Source organism: Cervus canadensis, chromosome 5 (genome assembly GCF_019320065.1).
Source record: "Cervus canadensis isolate Bull #8, Minnesota chromosome 5, ASM1932006v1, whole genome shotgun sequence".
Taxonomy (NCBI): Eukaryota; Metazoa; Chordata; class Mammalia; order Artiodactyla; family Cervidae; genus Cervus; species Cervus canadensis.
The window spans coordinates 89,069,468-89,094,637 of record NC_057390.1 but is presented as its reverse complement, the minus strand read 5'-3'; the positions used below and the strand labels follow the sequence as shown (position 1 = coordinate 89,094,637).

The 25,170-nt window shown below is 39.8% G+C and overlaps 1 protein-coding gene and 1 long non-coding RNA gene across 2 annotated transcripts; one reads left to right on the top strand and one right to left on the bottom strand.

Moving 5' to 3' along the window:
* The first annotated feature begins 2,826 nt into the window (after positions 1–2,826).
* Positions 2,827–25,073, top strand: LOC122442688. Its single transcript, XR_006269698.1, has 3 exons — positions 2,827–2,971; positions 17,312–17,317; positions 25,063–25,073. It is a non-coding gene; the product is annotated as an uncharacterized LOC122442688 (long non-coding RNA).
* LOC122442687 (olfactory receptor 1L4-like) lies at positions 8,381–10,342 on the bottom strand. Its single transcript, XM_043470527.1, has 2 exons — positions 9,409–10,342; positions 8,381–8,391 (listed from the first exon to the last, which is right to left on the bottom strand). Exons 1-2 carry the CDS (start codon positions 10,340–10,342, stop codon positions 8,381–8,383), a joined length of 945 nt encoding a protein of 314 aa, XP_043326462.1.
* Positions 25,074–25,170: the final 97 nt, after the last annotated feature.

Here is a 25,170-nt window from a genome sequence, read left to right as displayed (position 1 = left end):
ACTCTCCAGTTCTAAATTCTGATGAGTGGCTGGTATAGTCGACAGGCGTATGGATTTTAGCGTCACACATGTCTGGCTTTCCACCCTGGCTCTCACTGACTGAACAGGGCACAATGCCACCTCCTGGACTTTTATTACCTTCATCCATAAAGACAGAAAGTATGAAATTTACCTCCTCAGGCTGTTCTGTTTTGGACAGGAATTCTTTTTGATTTCCTAAAAACAAATATTAGAATACCTTAACTTCTCCATGAGAAAACATATACATCCTACAGATGGTTTTCCTAGCTCCACTCTCTTTGGGAAAAGTTTGTGAAATGCATTTGAGGGTTTGAGTAACAATCACTTTATGAGTGCCGTGAAATTGGAAAGTCTATGACCCTCCAGGAGATGAAACTTTCTGGTATGGGGACAGAACCAGTTTCTGGAGTTGTGTGGCATAGGGGAAGACCACTTTCTGGCATCAGGAGAGAGCACCTGTTTGGTTGGGTTAAACTTTTTATTTCATTCAGTTGGGAGGTAATTAGGAAGTCATCATGGAAGTAACAGGTGAGTGTATTGACAGTAGATCAGAGGTGAGTCGAGTCATAAATTGTCATCTGAGCATAGGAACTATATAAATGGAGTAAGTAGGCTGGCAGAAAACAGTGAGAGGACTGGATAGCAAGGTTCTGGGCTTCAGGAGCTGGATTCTAATCTGAAAACTGGCACAGAGGAGCCAGAGAAAAAAGCAGGACCCCTGTCGGAAATGAATTATGTCTCTGCTCAGCAATTATAAAGGTGGAGACTCAGCTGCAGTGGAATAAGATCAGCAATCAACTATCAGCCCTCACACCCAGGATCAGATCCTGGTTATCAGCCAGAACTACCTGAGGCTGAGTCAGTCATTCTGTGCCTGGACTTGGGTTCCTACTGTCCACCTTTCCTACAATCAGGATTATTTCCAGAAGCGAGCACAGGAAGTAATCTGCAGATGTCTCTCAGTGATAAAGAGTGAAAAAGATATATAAAAGATGGGTGAGAAGAAGTCTACACCCAAGGACACTGAGAACTAATTTTTTTTTAACGTTTCAAGCCCTTAAATGAAATTCTCTGCATCATTGGAAAGAATCCCTACAGTCTGCATCTCTCTTGGCACTTTCCTAAGATACAATGGCATAGGTTCCTGTAGCATCTTTTTCTCCCCAAAGTGCTTTCGATCAAGATGATTTCTCCTATTAGGAGACCTGATTGACATAGGAGAGGGCCAGGGTATTACTTCTCCAAGGACATCTTCCAGGGATCTGATTGGCTATTCAACATTGTATTCCCCAGTTCACCATTGTATCCTTGTGGTTAAAAAGTACTGATTAAACTTAAAAGCTTTTGGACAGCAAAGGAAACTATAAGCAAGGTGAAAAAACAACCCTCAGAATGGGAGAAAATAATAGCTAATGAAACAACTGACAAAGGATTAATTTCCAAAATATACAAGCAACTCACACAACTCAACACCAGAAAAACAAACAACCCAATCAAAAAGTGGGAAAAAGACCTAAACAGACATTTCTCCAAAGAAGACATACAGATGGCTAACAAACACATGAAAAGATGCTCAACATTGCTCATTATTGGAGAAATGCAAATCAAAATCACAATGAGATATCACCTCACACCGGTCAGAACGGCCATCATCAAAAAGTCTACAAACAACAAATGCTGGAGAGGGTGTGGGGAAAAGGGAATGCTCTTGCACCACTGGTGGGAATGTAAATTGATACAGTCACTATGGAAGATGGCATGGAGATTCCTTAAAAAACTAGGAATAAAACCACAGTATGACTCAGCAATCCCACTCCTCGGCTTATACCCTGAGGAAACCAAAATTGAAAAAGACACATGCATCCCATTGTTCATTGCAGCACTATTTACAATAGCTAGAACATGGAAGCAACCTGGATGTCCATCAACAGATGAATGGATAAAGAAGTTGTGGTACATATACACAATGGAATATTACTCAGTCATAAAAAGGAATGCCTTTGAGTCAGTTCTCATGAGGTAGATGAACCTAGAATCTATTATACAGAGTGAAATGAGTCAGAAAGAGAAAGATAAGTATCATATTCTAACACACATAAATGGAATCTAGAAGAATGGTACTGAAGAACTTATTTACAGGGCAGCAATGGAGAAACAGACGTAGAGAATAGATATGGGGAGAGGGGAGGAGAGGGTGAGATGTATGCAAAGAGTAACATGGAAGATTAAATTATCATATGTAAAGTAGATAGTCAATGGGAACTTGCTATATGGCTCAGGAAAAGGGCTCTGTATCAACCTAGAGGGGTGGGATGGGGAGGGAGATGGGAGGGAGGTTCAAAAGGGAGGGGATATGTATATACTGTGGCTGATTCATGTTGAGGTTTGACAGAAAACAGCAAAATCCTATAAAGCAATTATCCTTCAATTAAAAAAAAGAACAATAAACAGACTTTAAAAGAAAAAAAATACTGAACACAATGAAAGTATTTACTATATGCTAGGCACTGTATGATGATTTAATCCACCTAAGAACTCCCACACTATACAGATGAAGAAGCAGTTACAGAACCATTAAGAGATATTCAATAACTTGCCCAAGATTATATAATAAGTAAGTGGTTATAATTCCAACTCAGAGTGGTTTTGTTTCAGGATTCTGTTCTTAGCCGTTAAACCATACTAATTCTCTCCCTATGAAGTACTTGCAGACTTCATTTGCAGAGTAAACTCAGAATGGGTTTCCCAGGTGGCTCAGTGGTAAAGACTCTGCCTGCCAATGCAGGAGACGTAAGAGACATGGGTTTGATCCCTGGGTTGGGAAGATCCCCCGGAGAGGGAAATGGCAACTTACTCCAGTATTCTTGCCTGGGAAATCCCATGGACATTGAAGTCTGGTGGGCTACAGTCCATGGGGTCCCAAAAGACTCTGACACAACTTGGTGACCGAGTGCACACAGATTCAGAATAAGCAACTTTGACAACACCTTGAATGACGGGGACGTGTTGCATAGGGACCTGAATCATATTCTTTGGATCAGGAGAATTAATGGAAATAGTACAGGATTTGGGTTCTACTCCTGGTTTAGTTACCTACCAGTTGCTTCCCCTGAAAAGTTTTTGTGCCTAGTTTATTTTTCTTGTGAAAAAATGGAAGTACAATGCCTATTTCCATCAGAATGTTCTGGGCATCAAATGAGTGAACATGTCTTCGAAAAGGAGTGTAAAGTGCTTTGTTCAAGAGTATGTGCTATAAAATTTGTACTAATTATATAAATAATATGTAATGATAGAAGTAATATAAAAAACAATGAAAAGTCATAATTCTCATGTTGTTTAGTCTCTAAGTCATGTCTGACTGTTTTTGTGACCCCATGGTCTGTAGCCCACCAGGTTCCTCTCTTCATGGGATTTTCCAGGCAAGAGTGGGCTTCCATTTCCTTCTCCAGGGGGTCTTTCTGACCCATGGATTGAACCTGCTTCTCCTGCATTTGCAAGTGAATTCTTCACCACTGAGGCACCAGGGAAGCCCAATAATTCTCATACTTAATATATAATAACTGGTTAAGCTGGTTAGGGTAAAAGAAAGTGAGGGAGAGAAAAAAAAAAAAAAAAGAAAGAAAGTGAGGGAGCGTGTGATTGTGTGTAAAATAGTGAGATAACCACTGAAAGGGGAATAAGATCAAAACACGGAGAGCTGCAGAATGGGAGGTATGAGAATTTCCTGGTCAGAGAAGGGGAAGGAACAGAGATTCTAGTGGGCTTCCTGCTTCATAGAGTCTTTCCTGCTGCAGTGACAGATAAATTAAGGGGCTTGGTACTGACAACCAGCCCAGGATCAAATGGTCACTGAGTGTGGTTTCAGGTGCCTCAGCAAAGCCAGATGACCTTTCTTCATGCAATATTTTTCACTTATTCAAAAGCTGTTTGATGTGGTGTAATAGACTATCAGCTCCCCAGCTTTTATCATTATTTCTACATATCACCCTTGGTACCAAAGCAGGCTGTTTCTGAGCTGAGACAATGGGAGGGATGGAGAAGAGGACAGCTTCCCTTTCCCATATCATCTGTCTCTTACCTCCTCTGGCCCTCCCCCAGGACACAGCTTCAAATCCTCTCTCCACATCTTTCATCCTCTTCTTTCTTCACCCCATGGCTGACACTCCCATGTGACAGACAGGTCACTGGTGAGGCATAGTGTGAACAGAGAGACCCAGGAGTCCCAGGATTCTTCCACTTTACCTAGAAAAATTCTGCCTTCATGTGTTTTACAGATTCTTTTTACAAGGGATAGATAATTTTGAAGACAAGCTTTCAGTGCTAAAGAAAAGTTTCAAAATCAAATTATATTCTACATGATCAATTAGCAGAGGGCCAATTGAAGCTTCTGCAAATTGATGCTAGGACTGATGTTAAAGTTGAAACTCCAATACTTTGGTCACCTGATGTGAAGAGCCAACTCATTGGAAAAGATCCTTATGCTACAAAAGGTTGAGGGCATGAGAAGAAGGGGGTGACAGAGGATGAGATGGTTGGATGGCATCACCGAATCAATGGACATGAGCTTGAGCAAACTCTGGGAGATGGTGAAGGACAGGGAAGTCTGGCCTGCTATAGTCCATGGGGTCGCAAAGAGTCAGACATGACTTAGTGACTGAACAACAACAGTTGAAGCCTCAAGAACGAAGTTGGTCATTTAGTGCTGTACCATCAGTGAGCTGCAGGACTAGTGTGACAGTCCAGAATTTGGAAAAGGTCATCAGGAGGATGTGACTGCTGCTTGGCTCTTGGAGCTGAACCTGGGCAATCAAAGGCTCCTCCCCCAACATTTCCTTGGCAATTACACTCTGCCTACTGTTCCCACAATAGGATTGTTCTAAGGAGATGGCCTTAGAGAGCAAGATGTGTTGGGATCATCTGTTGATACACGGACTTAACCAGTTAAGGCCTCTGTATAAACTGTTAAGATTCTGGCAGGCAGGTGTGGAGATGTCCTCCTCTTAAGGCCATGCAAGAAAACCTTGTAAATTCCCTGGCTTACTAAAACTGCCACCTACCCATCCATCTGCCTCTTTCTTCTCTCCCTGCCCTTCGTGTATGGGTGGGGGTGGGGGCAGGTCTGGTTTCAGATTTCACCTAGGAAGCTCTTGAGGTGGTGTCCCCGTGTTGCTCTGAGGCTGCCATAAAGCCATTGAGGTAGACTTTTCTTTGATACAGACTGGCTTTGGGGACATTCTGAAGGCAGGCTGGAATGATGGAAGCTGAACTTTGGCCCATCAGCTTCAGCTACACTCTTCCTCTGAAAGAGTTGACCCCTTTGCTTGGAGTTTCACTCACTCATAGCCAGTCTGCCTCCTTTTTGTGAATGGAGAAGGGAGACAGAGGTGTGTGGAGGAGTTTGAGGTTCTCAGATAAAGAAATAAGGGATGCAGGTTGATGAGGAGCAGATGACCTGTCTTGTAGCCCAGCTACAGCGTTAACTTGTTGCATGTAATTGGGCAACTTGTTTTCCTTCTCTGTAAAAATGAATGTATCAGATAGGAGGGCTTTATGTTTCTGACCCTCCAAGGTAGACATATTCTAGGTTGAATATGGTTGAAGATACAAGCTACTTACTCAGGTAAGGGATGGTGACCTCCAGGGTGGTCTTTGGGGGGGTGGGGTCCCAGTGGCTTCTCCTCAGCCCTCTTGACCATGGTGTCTAGAGGAGGACGGAGGGCTTGAGGCATAGAAGGAATGTTCATATCAGGCTAACAAAAGGAAAAAGCCCCAGATTCTGGAGAGAGGTGTCAAGACCAGCAATACTGAGTGCCTGTGATGGTTGCCTCAACCTAAGATGAAGTTATGAATTCCTGAAGTGACTGCTCTTCTCCCTCCTGAGAGGTGACTCCTCCGTGTAACCCCTGGCACTGGAATCATGAACCTTTCTTCCATCCCCAACTATCCACCATCTGACTCTTTTAGGTTCCTCAGATGTTAAGGGATAGGATGGGGACCTGGGAGTACCTGACTGTCCTGCATGTGACTTCATCCCAAGAGGCCAGGCAACCTCCCCAGTTATCAACCTGAGGGAGCTCATTAAACACTATGCTTGGAGAGAAGTAGGACTTCTCAGTGGAAACCAAGGAAACTCAGGCTACCATGGCAGTGTTTTTGTTTTTTTTCCATTTATTTTTATTAGTTGGAGGCTAATTACTTTACAATATTGGAGTGGTTTTTGCCATACATTGACATGAATCAGCCATGGATTTACATATATTCGCCATCCCAATCCCCCTTCCCATCTCCCTCTCGACCCGATCCCTCTGGGTCTTCTCAGTGCACCAGCCCCAAGCACTTGTCTCATGCATCCAACCTGGCGTTCCAGATAATTAGTTGCTTGTTGTTCTAGTGATTTTTAAGGAGACAGGCAAATGCATAGAGAAAGCCTGAGGCTTCTCCCAAGATGTGGAGGAGAATATGTCAAGAGAAGAGTTCAGGTCTTTATATAAAAATTCTTTGCAGATTAGTTGGTGCTAATATAACCACACTTATCAACCTGTCCACTAAAACAAACACTTAAGAAACTATACATTACATAAAGTTTACTATTGTAACCATTTTAAAATGTATTAAGTGGCAGTAAGTACATTCACACTGTGATGCAACTATCATCACCATCATCTCCAGAGCTTTTTTATCCTACACGGAAACTCTGTACCCACTGAGCAAGAACTCTCCATTGCTCCCTCTCTCCAGCCCCTGGAAACTATTGTTCTACCTTTTGTCTATGAATTTGATGATTATAAGTATTTCTTATTAGTGGAATCATAGAGCATTTCTCTCTCCAGCCCCTGGAAACTATTGTTCTACCTTTTGTCTATGAATTTGATGATTCTAAGTATTTCTTATTAGTGGAATTGTAGAGCATTTGCCCTTTTGTATCTGGCTTATTTCACTTGAGTCTTCAGTGTTCATACATCATGTGGCATGTTTGTTTTGTCCATTTTTAAGGCTAAAGTGCAATTCTGCAGTCCAAGTAGAACCTCAGTCTTAATGTTTGCAGAAAAATCTTCAATTTGATGAGTTACTATATCAGAGAATGACAGAGTTGTGGTTCTTTTTACTGGCTTTTCATTCAGCAGGCATTTAGTCGTGTCAACTGGAATGGGATTTGTTTCTCAACTGCTGTGTGCACTTACCCAGCAAGAAGCTTAGTTAACCTGTAAGAAGCCTTAATGGCTTTCTCATTTCCAGTTTGAAGGACTAGAAAAAACAATTTTGACTTTTTTTTATTGTAGTAAAGTATACATAATACAATTTTTGACCCAGAGTGCTCCTAATATTCATGTTTAAAATAGTCACTTTCTTTCTCTTTAAATGCAAAACAATTGGACTTAAAATGATGTTGCAACCTAACTGGCATCAAAATACTATTTGCTTTATATGGCACAATAAGGTAAGTCATTAACATTTATAAAACCAAAGAACAGCTAGCTTTGTCATTTTTAAATTTCTTTTTTACAAGTTTACCCAATTTCCTTGGGGTAGACTTCTCCCTTTCATGATTCAGAAAACTTCTAATATGCCAGTTTCACTTGTTTTAGTAATTTTAAATGTAGATATTGCAGTTGTGGGTTGAGAAGGTGAATTTTCTTATATGTCCTTCTTTTGAGCCAATGATCCAATTTCAGCCAATTGTTAAGTATAAGAAAATATAAGAAAAATGTAAATAGAATATCAAAATTTAACAGGTATTTTTAAAACTTAAATTATAAAATACTTAGAGATTTCAATAAGATTTTGAAAGAGAGAAGTTTTGAAAAATCAATAAGTGCTAACAGTATTATCAAACCAAATAAAGTATACGTCCTTCTTACTGAGTTTCCATATAGGTGCAACAAAAATACCAGATTTCAAAAGAATTTATTAGATGATAATGAGGTTAGCGAGAGTACATGGTATATAAACAATAAAAGCACAGAAGTACTAAAACCAAGCTGAGTTTGTCTTAAATACAAAATCAATATGCAGAAATCTGTTTCTTCTCTGTACACTAACAGCAAACTATTACAGATATTATGAAAATAATCCTACTTACAATTGCATCAAAAAGAATAAAATACCTAGGAATAAATTTAACCAAGAAGATGAAAGACCTGTACTTGGAAAACATTCATGAAAGGAATTAAAGATGACACACGAAAAATGTGAAGATATACGGTGCTCATGGACTAGAAGAATTTATATTATTAAAATATCTGTATTATCCAAAGCAATATACAGATACCAATGGCATTTTCAATAAGACTAGAACAGCTCTGTTTATTGAAGAGACTCTCTTCTCTTCATTATATATTCTTGATGTCTCTGTTGAAAATTAGTTGATGGTGTATGCTTTGTTTTATTTCTGGGTTCTCTGTTCTGTTCTGTTGGTATTTATGCTGATACTATACTGTTTTGATTACTGTTGCTTTGTAATATATTTTGAAATCATAAAGTGTGAGGCCTCTAGCTTTGTTTTTTATTCTCATGATTGTTTTAGACATTTTGATTTCTTTATAGTTCCGTATGAATTTTAGGATTTTGTTGTCTATTTCTTTAAAAGGATAATTGGCATGTTAGGATTTAATAGAAATTGCAGTGAGTCTGTAGATCACTTCATATATTATGGACATTTTAACACTGTATTGCCTCTACCTGCTTGGATGGTTTCCACTATTTGAAATGCTCTGTCCATTTCTTATTTTTATTAAATTTCATCTGTCCAAATTCAACCCATCTTTAAGGACAATTCAAGGAATCTTTCCCAATTCTTTATGAAGTCCATGTTATGTCTTATAAATACTATTAGAATTTTACAGTTCCTTAAGTACTGACCATTGTCAAGCTTATGAGGGAATTACTTGCTGAGAGCTTTCCCCCACTATATGGGTAGCAGAAACTATTTTCCTGAAATCAAAATTTTTAGCAGTACTAGCTTGGTATTGGGGATTCCCTGGTGGCTCAGATGGTAAAGCATCTGCCTGCAATGTGGGAGACCCAGGTTTGATCCCTGGGTTGGGAAGATCCCCTGGAGAAGGAAATGGCAACCCACTCCAATACTCTTGCCTAGAAAATTCCATGGATGGAGGAGCCTGGTATGCTATAGTCCGTGTGGTCGCAAAGAGTCAAATACGACTGAGCGACTTCACTTTCACTTTAGCTTGGTATTGAACATGGATCTGGTCAAGGTCATTTATAAAGACTGAGTCATCTGGTTTCTGGTTCAATACTCTTACTGTGATTCAGCACCACTTCTCATCACCTCTTTGGATATCAAGTGAAAAAATGGGTACAAAGCAAAGATAACCTGATCATCTCTTAGGTCATCACCCAATTATGACATTTAATCTTGTTGTTTTTTCTATGAGTAAATTCGGTCCCTTGATTTCCTTAAACCCCTCTTCATATCTTTGTTCCTCAGGCTGTAGATAAAAGGGTTCAACATGGGTGTCACTATCGTGTATATAACTGTGGCTACCCGGTCCTTCACCACTGAGTACATGGACAGTGGCCTAAAATACACATAGATGACACTCCCATAGAAGAAGACCACCACAGTGAGATGGGAGCCACAGGTGGAGAAGGCCTTCCACTTCCCAGTGGCAGAGGGGATTTTGAGCACAGTGATGATGATTCTCAGGTAGGAGAAGAGAATGCACAGGAAAGGGGTGGCAATGACAGCCAGGGTCTCGGTCATGACCACCATCTGGCTGGATGAAGTGTCAGAGCAGGAGAGCTTGAGCACAGGCTGGGTATCACAAAAGAAGTGCTTGATGACGTGGGAGGCACAGAAAGACAGGCGGGACATGAGGAGCACACGCAGCAAGGAGTGCAGGTGAGAGATGGTGCACGAACCCAGCAACAGGAGGAGACAACGCCGTGGGCTCATGACCACATCATAATGGAAGGGGTTGCAGATGGCTACCAGCCGATCTATGGCCATCGAGGCCAGCAGGTAGCTGTCAGTGTTCCCCAAGGCCATGAAGAAGTACATTTGGACCAGACAGCCCACATAGGAGATGAATTTTGTCTCTGAGAGTAAGTTCACCAGCATGTTGGGCACAATGACTGTTGTGAAGCAGATATCCATGAAGGACAGGTTGCTGAGGAAAAAGTACATAGGGGTGTGGAGCCGGGAGTCAGAGTGGATGGCCAGGATGATGAGTCCATTCCCCACCAGGGTGATCAAGTATGTGATGAGGAAGACAGCAAAGAGGGGTTTCTGCATCTGGGGGTTGGAAGAGATGCCCAGGAGGATAAAGTCTGCAGTGCTGCTGCTGTAGTTCTTCATCTCCATGTCCTTGACTTCTTGGTCAGGGTTTGGAGGTGCCATGGGAGAGACGTGAAGGGCAATTTGATGAAGATGGCACTTTCCTAACCTCCAGCCTATTAAAAAAAAAGGAAGCCCACTGCTTTATGTTAGGGTTTTAAAGAATCCTTATTTCAAGAAACTACAGAGATCAGGGGATAAAATCCAACAAGGGGAAATGTAAACAATTTTAAGGTACTCCCTAAATGAGAAGCTAAGGTTTTCCCAGGTGTTCTTAGAAACATCTATGGAGCATAATTTTTCTGAGTTCTCTTTTGAAAGGTTCTTAGGTTGTTTTAGGTTTTTGCTTGACCAACATCCCTAATCAACTCCCTCATTCCTCCCTGGCCTTTTTCTTCTTGTTGTAGGGGAAAAGTCTGCTGGGTCCCACCTTGAATCAGGATGCTTTCATTCAAGAAGTCCTAATGAATGGGGTCCTCTCATTTGGATCCTCTTCTGTTCATATGTCTAGAGGTGGTGGTGGTGGTGGTAGTAGGGGTGGGACAAAAGTGAGCATTGAATTTCACCCATGCTTCTCAGTATTCACAGAATTCAGATGAGAATTTTTTATGGCTTTGAAGCAAAGCCTGCTTAATGTTTATTTAAGCATTTCCATTTGTCTAACATGTTCTTGATGCTCAGATTCTACGTTTTTGGTTCAGGGATGCCACTCTAAATAGTCATATTATCAAGAATGGCCTAAATGGCTATTCTACCCAAAGCAATCTATCGATTCAATGCAATCCCTATCAAGCTACCAACGGTATTTTTCACAGAACTAGAACAAATAATTTCACAATTTGTATGGAAATACAAAAAACCTCGAATAGCGAAAGTAATCTTGAGAAAGAAGAATGGAACTGGAGGAATCAACCTGCCTGACTTCAGGCTCTACTACAAAGCCACAGTCATCAAGACAGTATGGTACTGGCACAAAGACAGAAATATAGATCAATGGAACAGAATAGAAAGCCCAGAGATAAATCCACGAACCTATGGACACCTTATCTTGACAAAGGAGGCAAGGATATACAATGGAAAAAAGACAACCTCTTTAACAAGTGGTGCTGGGAAAACTGGTCAACCACTTGTAAAAGAATGAAACTAGAACACTTTCTAACACCATACACAAAAATAAACTCAAAATGGATTAAAGATCTAAATGTAAGACCAGAACTATAAAACTCCTAGAGGAGAACATAGGCAAAACACTCTCCGACATAAATCACAGCAAGATCCTCTATGACCCACCTCCCAGAATATTGGAAATAAAAGCAAAACTAAACAAATGGGACCTAATGAAACTTAAAAGCTTTTGCACAACAAAGGAAACTATAAGTAAGGTGAAAAGACAGCCCTCAGATTGGGAGAAAATAATAGCAAATGAAGAAGACAAAGGATTAATCTCAAAAATATACAAGCAACTCCTGCAGCTCAATTCCAGAAAAATAAATGACCCAATCAAAAAATGGGCCAAAGAACTAAACAGACATTTCTCCAAAGAAGACATACAGATGGCTAACAAACACATGAAAAGATGCTCAACATCACTCATTATCAGAGAAATGCAAATCAAAACCACAATGAGGTACCATTACACGCCAGTCAGGATGGCTGCTATCCAAAAGTCTACAAGCAATAAATGCTGGAGAGGGTGTGGAGAAAAGGGAACCCTCTTACACTGTTGGTGGGAATGCAAACTAGTACAGCCACTATGGAGAACAGTGTGGAGATTTCTTAAAAAACTGGAAATAGAACTGTCATATGACCCAGCAATCCCACTTCTGGGCATACACACTGAGGAAACCAGATCTGAAAGAGACACGTGCACCCCAATGTTCATCGCAGCACTGTTTATAATAGCCAGGACATGGAAGCAACCTAGATGCCCATCAGCAGATGAATGGATAAGGAAGCTGTGGTACATATACACCATGGAATATTACTCAGCCATTAAAAAGAATTCATTTGAACCAGTTCTAATGAGATGGATGAAACTGGAGCCCATTACACAGAGTGAAGTAAGCCAGAAAGATAAAGAACATTACAGCATACTAACACCTACATATGGAATTTAGAAAGATGGTAACGATAACCCTATATGCAAAACAGAAAAAGAGACACAGAAGTACAGAACAGACTTTTGAACTCTGTGGGAGAAGATGAGGGTGGGATATTTCAAAAGAACAGCATGTATATTATCTATGGTGAAACAGGTCACCAGCCCAGGTGGGATGCATGAGACAAGTGCTTGGGCCTGGTGCACTGGGAAGACCCAGAGGAATCGGGTGGAGAGGGAGGTGGGAGGGGGGATCGGGATGGGGAATACGTGTAAATCTATTGCTGGTTCGTGTCAATGTATGACAAAACCCACTGAAAAAATAAATAAATAAATAAATTAAAAAAAATAAAAATAAAAACTATAATACTTCTATCCAAAAAAAAAAAAGAATGGCCTATATTACCAAGATTAATCTTTTCAATATATTGAATTTTCTGATTAAGAAACTATGAAGTTCTTGTTCTGAACATTCTAATATTATAGGAAATTCAAATGCTACATGCAAGGGCCCCATTTTCACTAGTGTCATGGAAAAGACTGGCAAAATGATCTGTGTTGCCACTATCAAACTACACTGTTCAGATGATAGTCTGACCCAAAGGAAAACCTTTGCTGTCTGACCCAGCAAAAAAGCAAAATGGAAGAAACAGAAGGCATAAACATTAGAAAAATTAAACTTGTCATTATTTTTAAGTAGTTTGATTGTGTATCTAAAGAAATCCAAGACAGTCGTCTGAAAACTTCTGAATATTGTGTAGATTTCAGCAAAGTTTCCAAGTACCAAATAAATATACGAATATTAATACTCTTCCTGGGATTTCCCTGGTGGTCAGTGGTTAAGAATCTGCATGCCAATACAGGGGACATAGGTTCCATCCCTAGTCGAAGACGATCCCACATACTGTGGAGCAACTAAGCCCATGTACCACAACTGCTGAGCCCGCATGCTGCAATTACTGAAACCTGTGCGCCTTAGAGGCCCTGCTCAGCAACAAGAGAAGCCACCGCAATGAGAAGCCTGTGCACTGCAACTGGAGAGTCGGCCCTGCTTGCCACCACTAGAGAAAGCCCGTGCACAGCAATGACGGCCCAAGCAGCCAAAAATAAATACATAAATAAATAAACCAAATGTAGCTCTTATTATTTATTTATTCAGCAATAAATGGTTACTGGAAAAAAAATACTATTTCATGGTAGAAATATGTAATGGAAAAAAAGGTTACAACTGAAAATGGTAAGAAAATCTGAAAAATGCTTAGGGTATACCTGAAGAGGGGAAAAAGAAATGGTGATGAGCTATATGAGGAGACTATAACAGAACACAAGACGAGGATCTGAATAAATAGAATAAATTTTAGGAATATTGCTAAAAATGGAAGATTCACTATTTAAAAATGCTAATTCTTAGATTCCACATATATGTTTTATCATACAATTATTTATCTTTCTCTGACTCTTTCATTTAGCAAAATGCCCTCCAGTTCCATTCATGCTGTGAATGGCAGGGTTTCCTTTTTCCTAATGGCTGACTCTAAAAAGCACAAGCTTATAGAAACAGAGAGTACTGTGGTGGTTGCCAGGTGCTGGGAGCTGAGAGAAATGGCAGATGTCAATTAACAGGTACAAACTTCCAATTACAAGAAGAAATAGCTGTGGATCTAATGTACAGCCTGGTGACTAAAGTTAGCACTATAGTATTATATACTTGAAAGGTGCTAATGCCCAATTCCCCAACCCTTCAGCCCCTAGTAATCACCATTCTGCTTAAGGGAGTGGATCTTAGATGTTCTGATCTCCCAAATAAAAATGGTAATTATGCGAGGTGATGGGTATGTTAATTAAACCTCCTGTGTTAATCATTTTGAGACATGTAAGTGGATCAAATCACCATGTTGTATACCTTAAATGTACATTGTTATATGTGAAATCTCAATGAAGCTGAAAAAAGTAAAATTTTCTCAAGCCAAGGAAATTCAGTTCACTAATAACACCCCAGGGGAATATTTAATGGGATTTGAAAAGGCCATTCTAAAATTTATCTAGGGGTATAATGGACAAAGAAAAACAACTGAAAAAATGGAATAATGATGGAGAAATTTTCTAACCAAAAATCAGCATGGCATAATGAAAAATAGAAAGATAATTATACACACAGAAAAACAAATCAATGGTTCAACATAAAGAACTTTACATACCTGTTTTATACATATACGTACAGCTAACTCTATACGGAAATGAATAAATAATAAAGATTTATTTTACAGCAATGGAGAAAGGAAGGACTATTTAAAAAGTAATACTGATGACAATTGGCTCAATGTTTTGAAAAAATAAGGCTAGATTTCTACAGTATCTCACTTGTACATAAATAAAGTTCATATGAATGAACAATTTAAGAGTAAAAAAATTTAAACCATAAAATAATTAGCTAAAAATAAAAGAGAATATTTTATAGTCTCAGAATGGGGTTGCCATGCCAAGAAAGAAATAAAATATTGAGGCATGAATGACAGAATACCGTACTCAGAGATGAGAACATTACTCCAAAAGAGACCATAAGGAAAGCTAAAATATAAACTATTGACTCAGAGAAAATATCAGCAACACATTTACCAAACAAAACTTATAAGGAGAAGTTCAACCTCACTGGTAATCAGAAAACAGAAATTAGACTGAATTACAACTTATACCTGTGAGATTGTGTAGAGGTTCAGAACAGGTTTCCCCAGATCATTTTGGCTGGAGATTAATTTGAACTCAAGTCAACTGAGACCCACTGGACTCAAGAAAAACTGCTGTTCCTCGCTTTACTATTTAGAATTGAAATGGAAGATTTATTACCAGAGAGAAATTTTATCTAAGTGGTCCCATCTGTATGGCAGGACAAACATCCAACCACCCAACATCTGCTCTTCTTATTGTCTTGTGGATGACTCTGCTGTTCTTGAGAGCCCCAGACTTCTATAGCAATCCTTAGCTCAGGACGGCACATAGACCTCATTGGACCTTTCTATCTTTTAACCTCCCATGTGTGTGAGGTCTCTGACCCTGTCATGTACATGAAGTTTTCATACAAATGAAATTAAATTTCATTTTCCCATTAATTTATCTCATGCTGATTTGATTATTAGAGCAGCTGAAAGAACCTTTGAAGAGTACAGAAAAATTCTGCAATATTAAAAAAAATATATACACATACATATATATATTAACAAGACACATGAAGAAGACCAACACATACTCTGAGAGTGAGAGTGTAATCAGCATAGACCTTTTGGTAGTCTCTATAAGAACTGAAAATCTTCATGTCTTTATTCAGTAATTCCACATACAAATCTGTCCATTAAAGATAGTCATCTATGTATAGCACAAATATACGTACACACATTTTGATTGTAGCATTGCTTCTAATGCCAAATACAACAATACAAATAAAACAAACCACAGAGAAAGCAACCTAAATATTCACAATAGGTGAGTTAATGAAACAGGTGTTAGTGAATTCACATTACTTAATATCTCACAGTCTTTAAAGAAACTAGATGGTTAATGTTACTCAGGACTTCCTAGGTGTTACTGTTGCTGTTCCTGGGAGACAAAGTGGTAAAGAATCCGCCTGCCAATGCAGGAGATTCAGGAGATGCAGGCTGGATCCCTTTGTCAGGGAGATCCCCTGGAGAAGAAGTGAAGTGAAGTGAAGTCGCTCAGTTGTGTCCGACTCTTTGAGACCCCGTGGACTGTAGCCCACCAGGCTCCTCTGTCTATGGGATTCTCCAGGCAAGAATACTGGAGTGGGTTGCCATTTCCTTCTCCAGGGGATCTTCCCGACCCAGGGGTCAAACCCAGTTCTCCTGCATTGCAGGCAGACACTTTAACCTCTGAGCTACCAGGGAAGCATGATCCCCTGGAGAAGGAAACGGCAACCCACTCCAGTATTCCTGCCAGGGTAATCCCATGAACAGAGGAGCCCAGTGAGCTACAGTCCATGGAATCAGAGGCGACTGAGCAGACATGCAATGTTAGTCACATATATGATTAATAGCACTCAGTATATACATACCATACACAGTTAGTTAGGGACATTGTGTATCTTTTGACTCTTTCATTGTCTCCAAATCCTAAGAGATAAGCATTATTGTTTGGATTGGCCAAAAGATTGGTTATGTAAGGTGTTACAGACAAACTCGAACTTATCTTTTACAAATAAAAGATAGTTCCCTATTTTACAAATAAAAAAATAGACTTTAGCAAAGTTAAGTAACTTTCCAGATCTCATAGTAACTAAATGGTAGAGCTGAGGTTTGAATTCAAGCAGTCTGATGGCAGAGTAGAAGCTATTCATTGGTAAGCTGTGTTATCAGTGTTACACCCCTGCCTATGATATTTTGTTAAGTGACAAAAGCAAGTTGCAGAACAATGGATATAGAATAATCCCATTTTTGTAAAGAAAACCATCTCCTTTATATGTCGTGTTTGTTGTGGTGTGTGTGTTTACATAGTGTAGTTGTCTTCAGAAGTGAGAATGAACAGATGTAGTGGGTAGTTCTTTCCATATTTAATTTTATGTGTTTGCATTTAAAAATAAGGGATGCTTGTTTCTTTTATTAACTTTATAATTAAAAGGTGACAGCTCCCTAAAATTATACTTCTTAGAGACCTAGACTTGTGTGCATATTTTAGTTTTTTCATTACATGGATCTATATGCATATTGTATTCAGAAATGGGGTCATACTATCCATAATGATTTTTCTCTTATCACAGTGTGACAATGGATATTTTTGTATATAAATATATTGTACTTATGAGAGAGTTTCTATGGTATATAATGCATTCTGAGAGATGAAATGCTGAGTTCATGAACACAGAAATTTGTAATAGATACTCCCAGTTTGAGACAATTGTCCTTTCATCCCATTTTGGGGAAATGTATTCACTTCACTCTGTTCTCTTTCTCCATGTTGTTCACCATATCTCTCAGCCTCATTCCTGGGGCATGGTTTTTCCCTGGTGATGAAGGACTAACTCATCCTTGTTGGTCTTGAACCTGGAATTCTCCATATCTATGTGACTTTCCCCTGGGCGGTAGGGAGCCTCCTTCCCATCTTATTGAAACTGATAACTGTGTTTTCCTCATGCCTTGAGCAGGACCTTTCACCTCAGTGTACCCATCAATAAGATGGGTGTGGTTTAACTTTTTGCCTGACTGATCCTGTCATTTGGAGACATAGGTAGATTACCACATACCATTCCCACATCAAATTGTTTGCATTAAATAAGTGCAGATTTGTATATCAACTATACTTCAATAAAGCTGTAAAAAAAAAAAAAAAAAAGCAAGCCATATTGCAGAGCCTTGATTTCAATGATTCTGACTGTAGTTGGTTGAGCAGTCTCAAGGGTAAAAGTTAATTCCACTTACTTGCAGTACCTGCTTGTTGCCCCCAGAGCACACTTAGAGGAGAGAAGCTTGTGTTATCTGATGCCAGATCATTACATATGTTATGTATCTGGAGACACTGATGGGAAAATGCTCTGTCAATGAATGAGATGCTAGAATTCAGACATGAACTACCTATGTCCCTTCCCAGATATTTAGCCTCTTTCCCATGCTGATTATTTTGCATAACCCATATAAGGTGGAAGTAGGATGCTTCTTTATCAAGGCTTTGTGATGATTAAGAAGCATGGGGTTTTGATTCATAGCCAGTTTTAGAATAAAAATGGAAGTACTTTTCATTATTTTCAAAAGCACAATTATAATAAATTGATTAGGTTATGCACACTCAATTTTATTATTAATTAAATACCTTATTTCACTACTTACCTATTATTTAAACAAAATAATATGTGCTAACACACTTTTACATGGTATAGGACTTTGTAAATAAAAGCAATTATGGTTAGTAACAAAACATTTTATGTCACTGGCAAAATAAATATAGTTGAGTAGAAGAGGTTGGTAACTCTTCCACAGGTGTTTAATATTACTGCTATGACAAGATGCTAGGATAATGACATTTTAATGATTGGTAGGGCTTGTCATCAGGTAGTAGTTGGGAAGGACCAGGAGGGACTGGAAACTTTGCAAGCCTTTGAAATCACACTCAGGAAGGTCAAGTTGCTCAGTCGTGTTTGACTCTTTGTGACCGCATGGACTATAGCCTACCAGGCTCCTCTGTCCATGGAATTTTCCAGGCAAGAGTACTGAAGTGGGTTGCCATTTCCTTCTCCAGGGGATTTCCCAACCCAGGGATTGAACCCAGGTCTCCTGCATTGCAGGTAGATGCCTTACCATCTGAACCAAAATCACACTATCCCTCCTTAAAAGATATTTACTATCTTCCTTGAAAGCACAAAGAGACTATTTCTATACATTTCATTTTTTTCTTCCTTAGTATTTTCTACTTAGTGGACATTTGTCATCACTGGTTGATTTCTCTTCCTTGCTAAAACAGCACCTGTCTCCAAGCCATCAGCCACATGAAACCAGGGAATCCAAAGTTGGAGGGGAGAATGCACTTTATGAACAGACTATACAAATGTTAGCAAGTAATATTTGGGTGTCAAGCTATACCTCATCCATGCACCTGCTCCCCAGAATGAGTAAGGACAGTTGAGGAGCAACTAAACTGGGGAAAATTCAGTTATCTTTTATTGGACAGGTTCTGCACTTAGCTCTTGTCTCATGTAATCCTCACAATAGAACTAGGATGTTAGTTACCTAGGATGTTACTACTAACATTTTATAGATACCACTAACTACTATAGATACTACTAATGTTTTATAGATAAAGAACTTAAGTTCAGAGAATCACTCAACTGGTATAAAACAGATTCAAACTCAGGTATGCTTGATTTCAAGTTGTGTGTTTCAAAGCACTTTATCAGACTTCTTCCCCAAACCATCATCATGGGGTGGAGAGCTAAGCCAGCCTGTCCTTTGTCAGCAGCCCTCCTCTTCCTGCCAACTACCTTCAGCCTCCTTGCTGACCTGTTCCTCCTCCTCCATCCTTTGCTCCCACACTTCGGGACCTTTTCATTTTCCTTCCTTCTTGCTCCCATGTCTACCTCCTGTTCCACAAAGCCTTAGGCTTGTGTGTTCCTCGCCTTTATGGGGAAATGGTTGTGGAGACTCTGGACCTCAGCTCTGGCAGATTCTAAGCCAACAGCAGCTCTGTGCTCTTGGAGCATCAGGACCTAATTTTAGAATCTTTCCTGAACCCACTTTTTTTTTTTTTTTAATTCAGCTTCTCTTTATCAACTTCCCTGGTGGCTCAGATGGTAAAGTGTTTGCCTACAATGCAGGAAACCTGGGTTCAATCCCTGGGTCAGGAAGATCTCCTGGAGAAGGGAATGGCAACCCACTCCAGTATTCATGCCTGAGAAATTCCATGGACAGAGGAGCCTGGCAGGCTACAGTCCATGGGGTTGCAAAGAGTCGGACACGACTGAGCGACTAACACTTTCTCCTTATCTTGCATCTTCCCACTGCCAGCATGAAGATCATATGTGTATGGTCTCCTGAACAGGAAAGTCCTGCTGAGGGGTCTGCAGGGCCCTTTTCAGGATGATCTTTCCTTCCCCATATTTATGAAATCTCTCCTTTCTGCCTAGTTTTCCCTCTTAGATTAAAGCTTCATGTAGTCCTTCTCAGCTGTTCAATTCTAGATGCCAAGACAAGTGGACTTTTCAAATATGCCCATTGGAATCCTTTTTGTGTGTAATTGTCTTCTCTCTGTCCCAACATACTGATCCATCAGAGGTGCTTAAAGTGGCTCTCTTGAAAACCAGTCTCTTGTGCTTCCCTGCTGAACTGGCCATGTCTCCCCCAGATTTCTCTACCTTGAGGCCCCCATGTCATTGTAGCCACTTCCCATGTATATTCTCATCATGGTCATATAATAGCTAACAATTCCACAGTGCTTACACATGCCAGACACTGCTCTAAGAACTTCGCGTGTATTAAGACATTTAGTCTTTACAGCACTCTGTTTTACAGATAATGAAAGTGAGGCAGAGGGAACTGAAGTGACCTGCTGAAGGCCACATAGCTAGGTGGTGGTGGAGCCAGATTCAGGGTGTATCCTCTTAACATCTGTGTTGTCCTAACTTTCTTGTTCACTTGTTCCTCTGCTGACTCCTTTCCTGGAAGAGATAATTCTGTGGCTCTGGGTTGTAGGACGTGGGCTCTGCCCCTTAAGGCAGGGGCCAGTGTTTTACACAGAGTAGACTCTCCGAAAATGTGTGATATGTGATTATAAGGAGAGAGAGGAAAAAATAGAGAAGAGGAAGTGTTTCCTGGCTTTTGAGATGAAGAAGAGAAGAAAGGATTAGGAAAAGATCACATGAACATGTTAACCCGTGGTCTCTGTTCCCAGAGACCCCTTAGCCTACCTACCTGTGGGCTTGACAGGGGAGATTCAGGGTCCTGATCAGGCCTGGGGTCCTGCCAGCGGGTTATGATCAGGCTCTGAATCTGAGGAAGGAGGCAGGTTTCAGTGAGATCTAACTTCAGAAGTGCGTTGATTCTTCTCTCTACCTACCGTGAGAACTGTTGATAGGAGGGAGACCCAGCGGGAGTATCCTCCCCCTCAAGCCAGACCTCTGTGGACATCAGTGCTGCAGCCCTCCCAGGAGAGAACAGTCCTGATGCCCTCACTGAGCTCTGTGCCCAGGAGACTAGGGAGCCTGGCTGTAGAGATGTAGCCTCTATACCTGGAAGGGAATTAGGATCGTGGAGTCATAGGGGTGGTGGTGTGTTCATGCACGTGCATGTGTGTTATGTCCATGTGTGTGCTGGTACACTCTGTGTGCTCTCTGTACATGCCTGTGCTCCTGTGCACGTCAGCATGTTGCTGGAAGGAGAGGTTATGGCCTCTGACATCTCTGAGTTTTTTCATCTGCATGGATGACTGTCTAGGTGCAGGTGTCATGTTATGGGGAAGAGATTAAGGTACAAGCTCTGGAACCAGACTTGTACTTGTGCTTAGTCGCTCAGTCGTGTCCGACTCTTTGCAACTCTGTGGACTGTTAGCCCTCCAGGCTCCTCTGTCCCTGGGATTCTCCAGGCGAGAATACTGGAGTGGGTTGCCATGCCCTCCTCCAGGGGATCTTCCCAATCCAGGGATCAAACCCAGGTCTGCCACATTGCAGGCAGATTCTTTACCATCTGAGCTACCAGGGAAGCTGGAACCAGACTTAATAGATTCAAACACCGGCTCTGCCTCTAAGAAGTTATGTGAACTCTGCAAGAGTTAATCTTTTTTGAGTCTAATTTTGATTTTGTTTGCCTTTCTTAAACATTTTATTGCCTTATTATCTTAAGCCAGACTATTGTTTTTGAATTCCAGTTCCATCAGTTATTATATGGGCACATTGGAGCAAGTTATTTAACTTCTCTAATCCACCCTATCCTCAAGTATAAGTGGCACAACAAACACAATTTTTATATAGGTTATTTTTTTAAAAATTTTTCCCTTAAAATTGACTTTATAGGTTAGGTTATAAGTTCACAGAAAAATTCATCAGAAAGTACTGCGAGTCCCCTGTACCCCCTGCCCTTATATACATAGAGCCCTCCATTATTACCCTTCCTCACCATAGGGTATATTTGGTATCATTGATTAACTTACATTGACACATCTTACCCAAAGCCCATAGTTTTACATTAGGCTTCGTTCTAGGTGGTGTCCCTTCTATGGGTTTTAACAAAAATCTAGTGACATGTATCCTTCATTATAGTATCATAGAGAATAATTTCACTGCCTAAAATTCCTGTGCTCCATCTATTCATTCTTTTCTTCCTCAACCCCTGGCACCTACTGATCCTTTTTACTGTCTCTGTAGTTTTGCCTTTTCTGGAATACACTGTTGGAATCATATAGAATGTAGCCTTTTCACATTGGCTTCTTTCAGTTAGGATTTGCATTGAAGGTTCTTCCATGTGTTTTCATGGGTGGGTAGCTCATTTCTTCTTGTAAAAAGTGAAAGTGTGATGTATTAGTTGCTCAGTAGTGTCTGACTTTTTGGGACCCCGTGGACTGTAGCCTGCCAGGCTCCTCTGTTCATGGAATTCACCAGGCAAGAATGCTGAAGTGGATAGCCATTCCCTTCTCCAGGGCATCTTCCTGACTCAGGGATTGAACCCTGGTCTCCTGCATTGAAGTCAGATTCTTTACCATCTGAGCCACCATAGCTGAATACTATTCCATTGCCTGTATTTATCATGGTTTATTTCACCTATCAATATGTATCTTTTTGTAAGTAGCTAGAGATGACTTATTGTACACAGGAAATGCAAAAATTTATTTTGCTGCCTGATGTGAACTGAAAAAAATGCACCACCTGAAAGTTGAGAATTATATATTATTCAGCACACAAAACTGAAGATTTAAGCCCAGGACTCAGCCTCTCAGATCATTCAGAGAGACTGCTCCAAAACTGCAACTGAGAGGTCAGGATATATAGGAGGTTTTGTAACACAGATCAGGCTTTCAGAATATCAAAATATTACTGTTAATTACAGAAAATCAGGCATCTTGAGTTAATGGATTTACCATTTTTCTATGTATCGTTCTCGGTTGCTCAGTCGTGTCCTACTGTTTGCAACTGCATGGACTCTGTCCATGGGATTCTCCACGCAAGAATATTGGAGAGGATTACCATTTCCTCCTCCAGGGGATCTTCTTGACCCGGGGATCGAACCTGCGTCTCTTGAGCCTCCTTCATTGGCAGGAGAATTCTTTACACTGAGCCACCTGGGAATCCCATTTTCTATGTATGGGAAGATGCAAAAGTCTGGGTTCTTGGAAATAATTTCTTTGCTATGAACCTCAGCTATTCTGGGTCCAGTATCCTGTGCTTTCTCATCTGAGTCTGCTCAGGGTTCATCCTTAGGGGTGACGGTAGTGGCTGTCTGCTGATGGTAGCCTCTATTTTCCCATCCTAGCCTCCCTATCCTCAAGTTTAAAAAGCCCCAATAAGAGCTTTTCTCTGTCTCTTAAAGAAATTCCAATGTTTATTGCTTTTACCAGCTTGGATGATTTCTACTATTTGTTTTATTAAAGTTTAGCTGATTTATTACATTAGTTTTAGGTGTACAACATAGTGATTCAGTATTTTTATAGATTATGCTCAGTTTAAAGTTATTACAAAATAGTGGCTATAGTTTCCTGTGCTATACAATATATCCTTGTTGCTTATTTATTTTATACATTGTAGTTTGTATCTTTTAATCCTCTACCCCTATCTTGCCCCCTACCACTTGCCTTACTCCACTGGTAACCACTTGTTTGTTCTCTGTGAGTCTGTTTCTCTTTTGTTATATTCATTCATTTTGTTTTATTTTTTAGATTCCACATAAAAGTGATGACTTAAAGTAGTTGTCTTTGCCTGGCTTATTTCACTAAGCATAATACCCTATAGGTCCATCCATACTGTGGCAAATGGCAGAATTTCTTTCTTTTTTTTGTGGCCGAGTAGTATTTCATTGTATATATACCATATCTTCTTTATTCATTCATTGGTTGAAAGATACTTGGTTGCTTCCATATCATGGCTATTGTAAATAGTGCTCTTGTGAACATGGAGATGGATGTTTCTTTTTGAATTAGTGTTTTTATTTTTCTGACATAGTTCCAGGAGTAGAATAGTAGTTCTATTTTTAGATGTTTGAGTAGGTGCCATACTATTTTCTACAGTGGCTGCACCGATTTACATTCCCACCAACAGTGTACTAGGGATCCTTTTTTTCCATCCTTGCCAACACTTGTTATTTGTAGACTTTTTGATAATTGACATTCTGACAGGTATGAGGTGATATCACATTGTGCTTTTCATCGGTGTTCTCTGATGATTAGAGCTGTTGAACACCTTTTCAGGTGCATGTTGGCCATCTGTGTATCTTGTTTGGAAACACATCTATTCAGGTTTCATGCCCATTTTTATGGTATTATTTGTTTTTTGATATTGAATTGTATGAGCCATTTATATATTTTGGATGTTAATCAAATATTTTCACCTATATAGTAAGTTGTCTTTTCATTTTGTAGATGGTTTCTTGGGCTGTGCAAAAGTTTTTGAGTTTACTTAGGTCTCATTCAAAAATTTTGCTTTTGTTTCTTTTGCTTTAAAAGGAGACAAATCTCAAAAAATATTGCTACAATTTATGTCAAATAGTGGTCTGCCTATGTTTTCCTCTAGAAGTTTTATTGTTTCAGGCCTTACATTTAGGTCTTTAACTCAAATCTGTTTTTTTCTATGGTTTAATAAAATTGATTTTCAATGTTTGAAATATTCTACCTAATTCCTGTTCTATTGAATCTTCAATTCTCAAAAGCGAAACACTTGCAAAGAACAGTCTTACATCATCCCTCCAAGAAGCCTTTGCTAATTTTCTATCAAATCTATGCTATTACTTATTTAAAAATAGCAAAATTTTATAGTTTCTGGAACACTAGCCAGTGTGAAGCATTTAGAAGAGTTATTTGGGGATAGTTTTATCCAATATATGAATGGTAGAAAATGTTTTCCTACATCTAGATTCCTAGCAGTATTTGGCCTGGAATTGAACATACGTTTGTGCAAAGTGATTGATAGAGACCAAGTGATCTGGCTTCCATGTCAATGCTCTTACTGTGATTCAAGACCAGCTCTCATCACCTCTTTGAGTACCATGTGAAAAATGGTATGCAGGAAGAATAACCTGATCATCTTTTAGTTCATCTCTTAGGTCGTCTCACAGTTATGACATTC

Excerpts from the sequence above, each read along its gene's own strand:
- LOC122442687 (XM_043470527.1), bottom strand. The coding sequence starts at position 10,342 with ATGGAGATGAAGAACTACAGCAGCAGCACTGCAGACTTTATCCTCCTG.